General features: G+C 36.1%; 2 protein-coding genes and 14 non-coding genes across 16 annotated transcripts; 15 read left to right on the top strand and 1 right to left on the bottom strand.

The window, feature by feature from the left end:
- The first annotated feature begins 696 nt into the window (after positions 1-696).
- TRNAT-UGU (transfer RNA threonine (anticodon UGU)) lies at positions 697-769 on the top strand. The gene has a single exon. It is a non-coding gene; the product is annotated as a tRNA-Thr (tRNA).
- Positions 770-1,140: 371 nt separating this feature from the next.
- On the top strand, positions 1,141-1,213 carry TRNAT-UGU (transfer RNA threonine (anticodon UGU)). The gene has a single exon. It is a non-coding gene; the product is annotated as a tRNA-Thr (tRNA).
- Positions 1,214-2,475: 1,262 nt separating this feature from the next.
- TRNAT-AGU (transfer RNA threonine (anticodon AGU)) lies at positions 2,476-2,548 on the top strand. The gene has a single exon. It is a non-coding gene; the product is annotated as a tRNA-Thr (tRNA).
- A 1,468-nt stretch (positions 2,549-4,016) lies between these two features.
- On the top strand, positions 4,017-4,089 carry TRNAT-AGU (transfer RNA threonine (anticodon AGU)). Its single transcript has one exon. It is a non-coding gene; the product is annotated as a tRNA-Thr (tRNA).
- A 133-nt stretch (positions 4,090-4,222) lies between these two features.
- TRNAT-UGU (transfer RNA threonine (anticodon UGU)) lies at positions 4,223-4,295 on the top strand. The gene has a single exon. It is a non-coding gene; the product is annotated as a tRNA-Thr (tRNA).
- A 611-nt stretch (positions 4,296-4,906) lies between these two features.
- TRNAT-AGU (transfer RNA threonine (anticodon AGU)) lies at positions 4,907-4,979 on the top strand. Its single transcript has one exon. It is a non-coding gene; the product is annotated as a tRNA-Thr (tRNA).
- Positions 4,980-5,763: 784 nt separating this feature from the next.
- TRNAT-UGU (transfer RNA threonine (anticodon UGU)) lies at positions 5,764-5,836 on the top strand. Its single transcript has one exon. It is a non-coding gene; the product is annotated as a tRNA-Thr (tRNA).
- A 371-nt stretch (positions 5,837-6,207) lies between these two features.
- On the top strand, positions 6,208-6,280 carry TRNAT-UGU (transfer RNA threonine (anticodon UGU)). The gene has a single exon. It is a non-coding gene; the product is annotated as a tRNA-Thr (tRNA).
- Positions 6,281-6,652: 372 nt separating this feature from the next.
- Positions 6,653-6,725, top strand: TRNAT-AGU (transfer RNA threonine (anticodon AGU)). The gene has a single exon. It is a non-coding gene; the product is annotated as a tRNA-Thr (tRNA).
- Positions 6,726-7,509: 784 nt separating this feature from the next.
- TRNAT-AGU (transfer RNA threonine (anticodon AGU)) lies at positions 7,510-7,582 on the top strand. Its single transcript has one exon. It is a non-coding gene; the product is annotated as a tRNA-Thr (tRNA).
- A 133-nt stretch (positions 7,583-7,715) lies between these two features.
- On the top strand, positions 7,716-7,788 carry TRNAT-UGU (transfer RNA threonine (anticodon UGU)). Its single transcript has one exon. It is a non-coding gene; the product is annotated as a tRNA-Thr (tRNA).
- A 371-nt stretch (positions 7,789-8,159) lies between these two features.
- TRNAT-UGU (transfer RNA threonine (anticodon UGU)) lies at positions 8,160-8,232 on the top strand. Its single transcript has one exon. It is a non-coding gene; the product is annotated as a tRNA-Thr (tRNA).
- Positions 8,233-8,843: 611 nt separating this feature from the next.
- Positions 8,844-8,916, top strand: TRNAT-AGU (transfer RNA threonine (anticodon AGU)). The gene has a single exon. It is a non-coding gene; the product is annotated as a tRNA-Thr (tRNA).
- A 339-nt stretch (positions 8,917-9,255) lies between these two features.
- TRNAT-AGU (transfer RNA threonine (anticodon AGU)) lies at positions 9,256-9,328 on the top strand. The gene has a single exon. It is a non-coding gene; the product is annotated as a tRNA-Thr (tRNA).
- A 384-nt stretch (positions 9,329-9,712) lies between these two features.
- LOC149663198 (uncharacterized) lies at positions 9,713-10,394 on the top strand. The gene is made up of 2 exons (XM_089842380.1): positions 9,713-10,037; positions 10,110-10,394. The coding sequence occupies exons 1-2, from the start codon at positions 9,769-9,771 to the stop codon at positions 10,345-10,347; spliced, it is 507 nt and encodes a 168-aa protein (XP_089698506.1). The 5' UTR covers positions 9,713-9,768; the 3' UTR covers positions 10,348-10,394.
- A 545-nt stretch (positions 10,395-10,939) lies between these two features.
- Positions 10,940-12,963, bottom strand: LOC149663197 (uncharacterized). The gene is made up of 5 exons (XM_089842379.1): positions 12,768-12,963; positions 12,341-12,706; positions 12,111-12,275; positions 11,862-12,048; positions 10,940-11,800 (listed from the first exon to the last, which is right to left on the bottom strand). The coding sequence occupies exons 2-5, from the start codon at positions 12,401-12,403 to the stop codon at positions 11,511-11,513; spliced, it is 705 nt and encodes a 234-aa protein (XP_089698505.1). The 5' UTR covers positions 12,404-12,706; positions 12,768-12,963; the 3' UTR covers positions 10,940-11,510.
- Positions 12,964-13,009: the final 46 nt, after the last annotated feature.

Below are 13,009 nucleotides of genomic sequence, written 5' to 3'. Positions count from 1 at the left end.
GTTAAATTACTGGAATATTCAGTATTCATGTCGCTTCAAAGCAAGGGCTCCGTGGCTTAGTGGTTAATGCGCCTGTCTAGTAAACAGGAGATCATGAGTTCGATTCTCGTCGGAGCCTCGCTGTTATGTTACTTGAACTAGATTTCGTAGCTATATAATTTTGAAAAATTAAAATAATAGGGCAAAAGTTCCCAAGAGATAATTTAGTTAATTTACTGAAATATCCTGCATTCATATCGCTTCAAAGCAAGGGCTCCGTGGCTTAGTGGTTAAAGCGCCAGTCTTGTAAACAGGAGATCATGTGTTCGATTCTCGTCGGAGCCTTGCTGTTATATTACTTGAACTAGATTTCGAAGCTATTAAATTTTGAAAAATTAAAAATTATAGTTGATTTAGATATTCATATATGCAAACAATAGTGTAAAAGTTCCCATGAGATAATTTAGTTAATTTACTGAAATATTCAGCATTCATATCGCTTCAATGCAAGGGCTCCGTGGCTTAGTGGTTAAAGCGCCTGTCTAGTAAACAGGAGATCATGTGTTCGATTCTCGTCGGAGCCTCGCTGTTATGTTACTTGAACTAGATTTTGTAGCTATATAATTTTGAAAAATTAAAATAATAGGGCAAAAGTTCCCATGAGATAATTTAGTTAATTTACTGAAATATTCTACATTCATATCGCTTCAAACCAAGGGCTCCGTGGCTTAGTGGTTAAAGCGCCTGTCTTGTAAGCAGAAGATCATGAGTTCGATTCTCGTCGGAGCCTTGCTGTTATATTACTTGAACTAGATTTCGAAACTTTTAAATTTTGAAAAATTAAAAATAATAGTTGATTTAGATATGCATATAAGCAAACAATAGTGTGAAAGTTCCGATGTGATAATTTTGTTAATTTACTGAAATATTCAGCATTCATATCGCTTCAAAGCAAGGGCTCCGTGGCTTAGTGGTTAATGTGCCTGTCTAGTAAACAGGAGATCATGAGTTCGATTCTCGTCGGAGCCTCGCTGTTATGTTACTTGAACTAGAATTCGTAGCTATATAATTTTGAAAAATTAAAATAATAGGGCAAAAGTTCCCATGAGATAATTTAGTTAATTTACTGAAATATTCTACATTCATATCGCTTCAAACCAAGGCTCCGTGGCTTAGTGGTTAAAGCGCCTGTCTTGTAAACAGGAGATCATGAGTTCGATTCTCGTCGGAGCCTTGCTGTTATATTACTTGAACTAGATTTCGAAACTATTAAATTTTGAAAAATTAAAATAATAGGGCAAAAGTTCCCATGAGATAATTTAGTTAATTTACTGAAATATTCTGCATTCATATCGCTTCAAAGCAAGGGCTCCGTGGCTTAGTGGTTAAAGCGCCAGTCTTGTAAACAGGAGATCATGTGTTCGATTCTCGTCGAAGACTTGCTGTTATATTACTTGAACTAGATTTCGAAGCTATTAAATTTTGAAAAATTAAAAATAATAGTTGATTTAGATATGCATATATAAAAACAATAGTGTAAAAGTTCCCGTGAGATAATTTAGTTAATTTACTGAAATATTCAGCATTCATATCGCTTCGAAGCAAGGGCTCCGTGGCTTAGTGGTTAAAGCGCCTGTCTAGTAAACCGGAGATCATGAGTTCGATTCTCGTCGGAGCCTCGCTGTTATGTTACTTGACCTAGATTTCGTAGCTATTAAATTTTGAAAAATTAAAACAATAGTGTAAAAATTCCGAGGAGTTAATTAAGTTAAATTACTGGAATATTCAGTATTCATGTCGCTTCAAAGCAAGGGCTCCGTGGCTTAGTGGTTAATGCGCCTGTCTAGTAAACAGGAGATCATGAGTTCGATTCTCGTCGGAGCCTCGCTGTTATGTTACTTGAACTAGATTTCGTAGCTATATAATTTTGAAAAATTAAAATAATAGGGCAAAAGTTCCCAAGAGATAATTTAGTTAATTTACTGAAATATCCTGCATTCATATCGCTTCAAAGCAAGGGCTCCGTGGCTTAGTGGTTAAAGCGCCAGTCTTGTAAACAGGAGATCATGTGTTCGATTCTCGTCGGAGCCTTACTGTTATATTACTTGAACTAGATTTCGAAGCTATTGAATTTTGAAAAATTAAAAATAATAGTTGATTTAGATATGCATATATGCAAACAATAGTGTAAAAGTTCCCAAGAGATAATTTAGTTAATTTACTGAAATATTCTGCATTCATATCGCTTCAAAGCAAGGGCTCCGTGGCTTAGTGGTTAAAGCGCCAGTCTTGTAAACAGGAGATCATGTGTTCGATTCTCGTCGAAGACTTGCTGTTATATTACTTGAACTAGATTTCGAAGCTATTAAATTTTGAAAAATTAAAAATAATAGTTGATTTAGATATGCATATATAAAAACAATAGTGTAAAAGTTCCCGTGAGATAATTTAGTTAATTTACTGAAATATTCAGCATTCATATCGCTTCGAAGCAAGGGCTCCGTGGCTTAGTGGTTAAAGCGCCTGTCTAGTAAACAGGAGATCATGAGTTCGATTCTCGTCGGAGCCTCGCTGTTATGTTACTTGACCTAGATTTCGTAGCTATTAAATTTTGAAAAATTAAAACAATAGTGTAAAAATTCCGAGGAGTTAATTAAGTTAAATTACTGGAATATTCAGTATTCATGTCGCTTCAAAGCAAGGGCTCCGTGGCTTAGTGGTTAATGCGCCTGTCTAGTAAACAGGAGATCATGAGTTCGATTCTCGTCGGAGCCTCGCTGTTATGTTACTTGAACTAGATTTCGTAGCTATATAATTTTGAAATATTAAAATAATAGGGCAAAAGTTCCCAAGAGATAATTTAGTTAATTTACTGAAATATCCTGCATTCATATCGCTTCAAAGCAAGGGCTCCGTGGCTTAGTGGTTAAAGCGCCAGTCTTGTAAACAGGAGATCATGTGTTCGATTCTCGTCGGAGCCTTACTGTTATATTACTTGAACTAGATTTCGAAGCTATTGAATTTTGAAAAATTAAAAATAATAGTTGATTTAGATATGCATATATGCAAACAATAGTGTAAAAGTTCCCATGAGATAATTTAGTTAATTTACTGAAATATTCTGCATTCATATCGCTTCAAAGCAAGGGCTCCGTGGCTTAGTGGATAAAGCGCCAGTCTTGTAAACAGGAGATCAATTGTTCGATTCTCGTCGGAGCCTTGCTGTTATATCACTTGAACTAGATTTCGTAGCTATTAAATTTTGAAAAATTAAAACAATAGGGTAAAAATTCCGAGGAGTTAATTAAGTTAAATTACTGGAATATTCAGCATTCATGTCGCTTCAAAGCAAGGGCTCCGTGGCTTAGTGGTTAAAGCGCCAGTCTTGTAAACAGGAGATCATGTGTTCGATTCTCGTCGGAGCCTTACTGTTATATTACTTGAACTAGATTTCGAAGCTATTGAATTTTGAAAAATTAAAAATAATAGTTGATTTAGATATGCATATATGCAAACAATAGTGTAAAAGTTCCCATGAGATAATTTAGTTAATTTACTGAAATATTCTGCATTCATATCGCTTCAAAGCAAGGGCTCCGTGGCTTAGTGGATAAAGCGCCAGTCTTGTAAACAGGAGATCATTTGTTCGATTCTCGTCGGAGCCTTGCTGTTATATCACTTGAACTAGATTTCGTAGCTATAAAATTTTGAAAAATTAAAACAATAGGGTAAAAATTCCGAGGAGTTAATTAAGTTAAATTACTGGAATATTCAGCATTCATGTCGCTTCAAAGCAAGGGCTCCGTGGCTTAGTGGTTAATGCGCCTGTCTAGTAAACAGGAGATCATGAGTTCGATTCTCGTCGGAGCCTCGCTGTTATGTTACTTGAACTAGATTTCGTAGCTATATAATTTTGAAAAATTAAAAATTATAGTTGATTTAGATATTCATATATGCAAACAATAGTGTAAAAGTTCCCATGAGATAATTTAGTTAATTTACTGAAATATTCAGCATTCATATCGCTTCAATGCAAGGGCTCCGTGGCTTAGTGGTTAAAGCGCCTGTCTAGTAAACAGGAGATCATGAGTTCGATTCTCGTCGGAGCCTCGCTGTTATGTTACTTGAACTAGATTTTGTAGCTATATAATTTTGAAAAATTAAAATAATAGGGCAAAAGTTCCCATGAGATAATTTAGTTAATTTACTGAAATATTCTACATTCATATCGCTTCAAACCAAGGGCTCCGTGGCTTAGTGGTTAAAGCGCCTGTCTTGTAAGCAGGAGATCATGAGTTCGATTCTCGTCGGAGCCTTGCTGTTATATTACTTGAACTAGATTTCGAAACTATTAAATTTTGAAAAATTAAAAATAATAGTTGATTTAGATATGCATATAAGCAAACAATAGTGTAAAAGTTCCGATGTGATAATTTTGTTAATTTACTGAAATATTCAGCATTCATATCGCTTCAAAGCAAGGGCTCCGTGGCTTAGTGGTTAATGTGCCTGTCTAGTAAACAGGAGATCATGAGTTCGATTCTCGTCGGAGCCTCGCTGTTATGTTACTTGAACTAGAATTCGAAACTATTAAATTTTGAAAAATTAAAATAATAGGGCAAAAGTTCCCATGAGATAATTTAGTTAATTTACTGAAATATTCTGCATTCATATCGCTTCAAAGCAAGGGCTCCGTGGCTTAGTGGTTAAAGCGCCAGTCTTGTAAACAGGAGATCATGTGTTCGATTCTCGTCGAAGACTTGCTGTTATATTACTTGAACTAGATTTCGAAGCTATTAAATTTTGAAAAATTAAAAATAATAGTTGATTTAGATATGCATATATGCAAACAATAGTGTAAAAGTTCCCGTGAGATAATTTAGTTAATTTACTGAAATATTCAGCATTCATATCGCTTCGAAGCAAGGGCTCCGTGGCTTAGTGGTTAAAGCGCCTGTCTAGTAAACAGGAGGTCATGAGTTCGATTCTCGTCGGAGCCTCGCTGTTATGTTACTTGACCTAGATTTCGTAGCTATTAAATTTTGAAAAATTAAAACAATAGGGTAAAAATTCCGAGGAGTTAATTAAGTTAAATTACTGGAATATTCAGTATTCATGTCGCTTCAAAGCAAGGGCTCCGTGGCTTAGTGGTTAATGCGCCTGTCTAGTAAACAGGAGATCATGAGTTCGATTCTCGTCGGAGCCTCGCTGTTATGTTACTTGAACTAGATTTCGTAGCTATATAATTTTGAAAAATTAAAATAATAGGGCAAAAGTTCCCAAGAGATAATTTAGTTAATTTACTGAAATATCCTGCATTCATATCGCTTCAAAGCAAGGGCTCCGTGGCTTAGTGGTTAAAGCGCCAGTCTTGTAAACAGGAGATCATGTGTTCGATTCTCGTCGGAGCCTTGCTGTTATATTACTTGAACTAGATTTCGAAGCTATTAAATTTTGAAAAATTAAAAATTATAGTTGATTTAGATATTCATATATGCAAACAATAGTGTAAAAGTTCCCATGAGATAATTTAGTTAATTTACTGAAATATTCAGCATTCATATCGCTTCAATGCAAGGGCTCCGTGGCTTAGTGGTTAAAGCGCCTGTCTAGTAAACAGGAGATCATGTGTTCGATTCTCGTCGGAGCCTCGCTGTTATGTTACTTGAACTAGATTTTGTAGCTATATAATTTTGAAAAATTAAAATAATAGGGCAAAAGTTTCCATGAGATAATTTAGTTAATTTACTGAAATATTCTACATTCATATCGCTTCAAACCAAGGGCTCCGTGGCTTAGTGGTTAAAGCGCCTGTCTTGTAAGCAGAAGATCATGAGTTCGATTCTCGTCGGAGCCTTGCTGTTATATTACTTGAACTAGATTTCGAAACTATTAAATTTTGAAAAATTAAAAATAATAGTTGATTTAGATATGCATATAAGCAAACAATAGTGTGAAAGTTCCGATGTGATAATTTTTTTAATTTACTGAAATATTCAGCATTCATATCGCTTCAAAGCAAGGGCTCCGTGGCTTAGTGGTTAATGTGCCTGTCTAGTAAACAGGAGATCATGAGTTCGATTCTCGTCGGAGCCTCGCTGTTATGTTACTTGAACTAGAATTCGTAGCTATATAATTTTGAAAAATTAAAATAATAGGGCAAAAGTTCCCATGAGATAATTTAGTTAATTTACTGAAATATTCTACATTCATATCGCTTCAAACCAAGGCTCCGTGGCTTAGTGGTTAAAGCGCCTGTCTTGTAAACAGGAGATCATGAGTTCGATTCTCGTCGGAGCCTTGCTGTTATATTACTTGAACTAGATTTCGAAACTATTAAATTTTGAAAAATTAAAATAATAGGGCAAAAGTTCCCATGAGATAATTTAGTTAATTTACTGAAATATTCTGCATTCATATCGCTTCAAAGCAAGGGCTCCGTGGCTTAGTGGTTAAAGCGCCAGTCTTGTAAACAGGAGATCATGTGTTCGATTCTCGTCGAAGACTTGCTGTTATATTACTTGAACTAGATTTCGAAGCTATTAAATTTTGAAAAATTAAAAATAATAGTTGATTTAGATATGCATATATAAAAACAATAGTGTAAAAGTTCCCGTGAGATAATTTAGTTAATTTACTGAAATATTCAGCATTCATATCGCTTCGAAGCAAGGGCTCCGTGGCTTAGTGGTTAAAGCGCCTGTCTAGTAAACAGGAGATCATGAGTTCGATTCTCGTCGGAGCCTCGCTGTTATGTTACTTGACCTAGATTTCGTAGCTATTAAATTTTGAAAAATTAAAACAATAGTGTAAAAATTCCGAGGAGTTAATTAAGTTAAATTACTGGAATATTCAGTATTCATGTCGCTTCAAAGCAAGGGCTCCGTGGCTTAGTGGTTAATGCGCCTGTCTAGTAAACAGGAGATCATGAGTTCGATTCTCGTCGGAGCCTCGCTGTTATGTTACTTGAACTAGATTTCGTAGCTATATAATTTTGAAAAATTAAAATAATAGGGCAAAAGTTCCCAAGAGATAATTTAGTTAATTTACTGAAATATCCTGCATTCATATCGCTTCAAAGCAAGGGCTCCGTGGCTTAGTGGTTAAAGCGCCAGTCTTGTAAACAGGAGATCATGTGTTCGATTCTCGTCGGAGCCTTACTGTTATATTACTTGAACTAGATTTCGAAGCTATTGAATTTTGAAAAATTAAAAATAATAGTTGATTTAGATATGCATATATGCAAACAATAGTGTAAAAGTTCCCATGAGATAATTTAGTTAATTTACTGAAATATTCTGCATTCATATCGCTTCAAAGCAAGGGCTCCGTGGCTTAGTGGATAAAGCGCCAGTCTTGTAAACAGGAGATCATTTGCTCGATTCTCGTCGGAGCCTTGCTGTTATATCACTTGAACTAGATTTCGTAGCTATTAAATTTTGAAAAATTAAAACAATAGGGTAAAAATTCCGAGGAGTTAATTAAGTTAAATTACTGGAATATTCAGCATTCATGTCGCTTCAAAGCAAGGGCTCCGTGGTTTAGTGGTTAAAGCGCCTGTCTAGTAAACAGGAGATCATGAGTTCGATTCTCGTCGGAGCCTTGCTGTAATGTTACTTGAAGTAGATTTCGTAGCTATATAATTTTGAAAAATTAAAATAATAGGGCAAAAGTTCCCATGAGATAATTTAGTTAATTTACTGAAATATTCTTCATTCATATCGCTTCAAACCAAGGGCTCCGTGGCTTAGTGGTTAAAGCGCCTGTCTTGTAAACAGGAGATCATGAGTCCGATTCTCGTCGGAGCCTCGCTGTTATATTACTTAAACTAGATTTCGATGCTATAAAATTTTGAAAAATTAAAAATAATAGTTGATTTAGATATGCATATAAGCAAACAATAGTATAAAAGTTCCTATGTGATAATTTAGTTAAATTACTGGAATATTCAGCATTCATGTCGCATCAAAGCAAGGGCTCCGTGGCTTAGTGGCTAAAGCGCCTGTCTAGTAAACAGAGATCATGAGTTCGATTCTCGTCGGAGCCTCGCTGTTATGTTACTTGAACTAGATTTCGTAGCTATATAATTTTGAAAAATTAAAATAATAGGGCAAAAGTTCCCATGAGATAATTTAGTTAATTTACTGAAATATTCTACATTCATATCGCTTCAAACCAAGGGCTCCGTGGCTTAGTGGTTAAAGCGCCTGTCTTGTAAACAGGAGATCATGAGTTCGATTCTCGTCGGAGCCTTGCTGTTATATTACTTGAACTAGATTTCGAAACTATTAAATTTTGAAAAATTAAAAATAATAGTTGATTTAGATATGCATATAAGCAAACAATAGTGTAAAAGTTCCGATGTGATAATTTTGTTAATTTACTGAAATATTCAGCATTCATATCGCTTCAAAGCAAGGGCTCCGTGGCTTAGTGGTTAATGTGCCTGTCTAGTAAACAGGAGATCATGAGTTCGATTCTCGTCGGAGCCTCGCATTTATGTTACTTGAACTAGAATTCGTAGCTATATAATTTTGAAAAATTGAAATAATAGGGCAAAAGTTCCCATGAGATAATTTAGTTAATTTACTGAAATATTCTGCATTCATATCGCTTCAAAGCAAGGGCTCCGTGGCTTAGTGGTTAAAGCGCCAGTCTTGTAAACAGGAGATCATGTGTTCGATTCTCGTCGAAGACTTGCTGTTATATTACTTGAACTAGATTTCGAAGCTATTAAATTTTGAAAAATTAAAAATAATAGTTGATTTAGATATGCATATATGCAAACAATAGTGTAAAAGTTCCCGTGAGATAATTTAGTTAATTTACTGAAATATTCAGCATTCATATCGCTTCAATGCAAGGGCTCCGTGGCTTAGTGGTTAAAGCGCCTGTCTAGTAAACAGGAGATCATGAGTTCGATTCTCGTCGGAGCCTCGCTGTTATGTTACTTGACCTAGATTTCGTAGCTATTAAATTTTGAAAAATTAAAACAATAGGGTAAAAATTCCGAGGAGTTAATTAAGTTAAATTACTGGAATATTCAGCATTCATGTCGCTTCAAAGCAAGGGCTCCGTGGCTTAGTGGTTAATGCGCCTGTCTAGTAAACAGGAGATCATGAGTTCGATTCTCGTCGGAGCCTCGCTGTTATGTTACTTGAACTAGATTTCGTAGCTATATAATTTTGAAAAATTAAAATAATAGGGCAAAAGTTCCCAAGAGATAATTTAGTTAATTTACTGAAATATTCAGCATTCATATCGCTTCAAAGCAAGGGCTCCGTGGCTTAGTGGTTAAAGCGCCTGTCTAGTAAACAGGAGATCATGAGTTCGATTCTCGTCGGAGCCTTGCTGTTATGTTACTTGACCTAGATTTCGTAGCTATTAAATTTTGAAAAATTAAAACAATACGGTAAAAATTCCGAGGAGTTAATTAAAGGATTACAGACACAAAAAATTCGAAGGTGGTTTTATCTTTATAAAGAAATGCCTTGGGGACCTATAAAATCGATACAATAGTATTTTTTAATAAACTGATCCGATAATTAAGCAAATTCTGAAGTTAAAACTGAACATTCAACGGCTGCGGATTTTGAATTTTGTGGGAAGGCGTGATTAAACGTGACGTAGTCAGACATAGCAATACAGCTTATTATTATTGGCCCTTACTCTGGCGTTTACTTATTGGCTGTTTTTCATCACGTGGTATATGTTATGTTGGACGAAACGCAAACTAGTAGGTTACAAGTTTCTATCCGTTCTATCTTTTTATGAAAATATTAAATTATTATGGAAACCTCAGACTCCTCGGAGGATATTTTTTATTCGGATTTATCTAGCGATAGTCATCGCGAAGCGTCTCGCGAGTCTAGCTTTTATGAGTCTGAAAACTCGGGAGATAGCGACGGTAATAATGTAAGCCTTGGCGCGTCAGAGAGTGTGGTTCATGGGGTATTACCCTATCAATTTGAACCATTGGCATCATCCTCGGATGAAGATGTCAGTGGCGACTCAGGAGAACCCCCCACCCAAAATCCAAGATTAGGGAACACTGATTGGTAGCCTTTATTTCCTCTGATTTAGTCGTTTTTAATTACTACTGAATTTGTTAAACCTTTATGCATATAAAGGTGTACCTGTGGATTTTGCACTGTAATGGGCACCGCTGAAGAAAGCGTTTGTTGCCAAGAGCAAGAAGCGTTAAAGGATTTTTTAATTAATGGAGCATGTGTAACCCAGCATGAGGAGTTTGATGAAACTTGTATAAGGCGTAACCAACTCAGATTAGCGTATCTTGAGTTTGTTAACCCTAACGGCGGTAATAGATATTTAGAGCCTCCCGAAGGCTTCATGCACAAGTACGATTAAGACGAAGTTGTCTTTTCTATCAAAATGATTCTTACAATGTTTAGGATTTTTTTTGTGTGTGTGTTAATGGTTTGATCCCAGTTCAGGGTTGCCATGACATTTTCAGACTCAAATTCCCTGACTCCGTGATTTTGGGGTTTCTTCAAACATAACCTCGCTAAAACGCACACCCAGCTGTATAGTTGAATCAAATTCCCTGACTTCGTTAAAATTCTTAAATTTCCTTGACTTTTCCCTGACCTTTTCGATCCATTTTGAAATTCTTTGACTTTCACTGGTTTTCCCTGAGTACCCGTGGCAACCCTGCAGTTACCGAAAAATTCCGATCTAGGTAAACAGAAGAGCACTGAGTATTAATTTTACTTATTAATAGGACTTATAGATATGTTGCTTATCGGAGGTTTATGCGATGGATTTACTGGTTTTTGCCCAATACTCGCCTTCCTATACCAAGTTGTGTTATTAGCAAAATTCGAGAAGCTTACCCGTCAGATGAGTATTGTGGTTTTAAGCACATCAGTGTAAGAAATAGGAGAGGAAGACGTTATTAAATTAAAATATATTAAAGTGTGAGAATAAAATTCAAAATGTGTGACATGTTTAAAATATATTTATTTTTTAATAAGATCATTTTTTTTTCAAATCGTTTTGTTTTCTCGTAAGAGGATACAGCATCAGCTTTTAAAGGATGCGCGTACTCTGAAGCCAAAGACTGAGGCGCTTCCCCTAATGCAATTAAAGATGATTCATTTCCTTTCTTATAAGTTTCAGTTGATACCAAAATGCTTGTCATTTCCATAAGATCTTCCACATATTCTAGGTTAGCAAAGAATAACCTTGTAGTTATGTAGATTCAATCAATTTAGATCGTATTTACCATAAGTTGACGCTGCCATTATTGGTCTCACAGAATATTCACCAGCTTTATACTTAGGGAAGAAAATGTTCCACCTCCGTTGCCCATTTTTTGTGATGGCTTGTAGTTTTTGCGAATTTTCGTTACAGTGAAGAGCTGCCAAATATAGGCGAGCTTCCATTCCGTGAAAAGAGTAGTGAGTATGCTTTGGAGCAAACTGCACAATAACCGCGTGAAAAGCTTCAACAGAAGAAGTCTGGCACACCCAAGCTAGCTGTCCAATGTCTTTGACGAAACTGTCAACAATTTACTTTAGGGTGGCGTAGGCAATGTCGCTAATTTTCAACCATTTTCTTGGTCTATCTTTGGCCTTTCCAAGGGGACCATGAGCGCATTTTGGAAATGGCTCTCCATGACCCGAGTGTTTGTTTGTTGTGTGCCTTAATATGGACATCCATTTAGCCTGCATTACCTTCCCGTCACCATCACTAGAACTAGCGATCCAGTACAAGTGGTTTTGTATGCTTTTACTCCATTTCAGGAGGAGCTCCATGCTCTTTTTCTTTCCACAGGCTTTAGAAATTTTTGACTTCACAGCTGAAATACTTTTTTTATTTACATATACACCATATATTATTGATCCACAAAAAAAACTTACATTTTACCAGATGCCAGACATCAAAAAGATGGATAATTTTTGGGTAGTTTTTCCTTAGGAAACATCGGATTTGCTTGTGGCTGTCTGTTACTAAGTAACCAATTTTCAATCCTTGGTCGCAGAGAAACTGAAGCCCTTTTTTGCAGCCTTCCAGCTCCATCGCGACACTATTCTTTACTTGATTGCTCTAAAAAATGAAATACTAGCTCATACAAGATACTATCTAATTCAAAGGAAGAAGAACGTTACTTGAAGTAGTACAAGATGAATGACTTTTTTAATTTGGGTTTCCAAAAAGCAGTAGCTCCCATATTTTGCGCAGTAACCCGGACTGTCGCACCTTCCATCACCTCCTAATTCTAGGTTTCTTCCACGCAGAGAGTCTAACAGAGTTTTTTGTTCTTTCAACCACACCTGTGAATATACGCATTAGTAATCGCAAAGTGGATATACTTTGAGCGGACCAATTCTTAACCTACACTCTTAATTGCGTGAAAGAGATACGCTTTTTGTAATCTGTAGAATGTTTTCAAATTAAACATGGTGATACAGCAATTTCAAACATTCTAAGTGCTTTTGCTGGATTGTGGCCGGAAAATAATATTGCAGCTGCTGTTATGACATTGCCAGCTGGCAACCGCCCTATTAGGGGCTGGCTATGCCACGAGTGTCGGTGATTTCTTTCGCAATGAGTCTCAATAGTGATCATAGATCCTCTGATTATTGACTTCGCAGTACATTTTGATAAACACTGGCAGCACACTAAAAACAACTGAAGAAGAGCCGTTTCAAAGACAATAAACTTTCGCTCTGGAGCTGGGTCTATTCCACCTAAAACCCTAGCCCTAGCAGGGAAAAAATATTTAGCTGGTTAGTTCAAAGATCCTTCTAACTTATTAAAATTACTCTTCCACATCTTCTTCTGCTATGGATGAGGGCTGGAAACTAGAATCTAAAGGATCTAAATTCGCTCCCGCATCCATTTCCTCCTCTTCTTCAAAATCATAACTATCGTGAGAATGATGCGTTTCAACAAATTGCTTTAATACATCATCATTGAAACCGTTAGTCTGCGTAGATTTGTCAGTCATATTTGCGGGTCTCAAATATACCTGACATCCTATGAACAGGAAACATTTAAGTTTATT

The sequence above is a fragment of the Phalangium opilio genome, unplaced genomic scaffold (assembly GCF_054372755.1).
Source record: "Phalangium opilio isolate 3A_F unplaced genomic scaffold, DU_Popi_V2 ptg000063l_1, whole genome shotgun sequence".
NCBI lineage: Eukaryota > Metazoa > Arthropoda > Arachnida > Opiliones > Phalangiidae > Phalangium > Phalangium opilio.
This window is presented reverse-complemented; position numbering and strand designations above follow the sequence as displayed.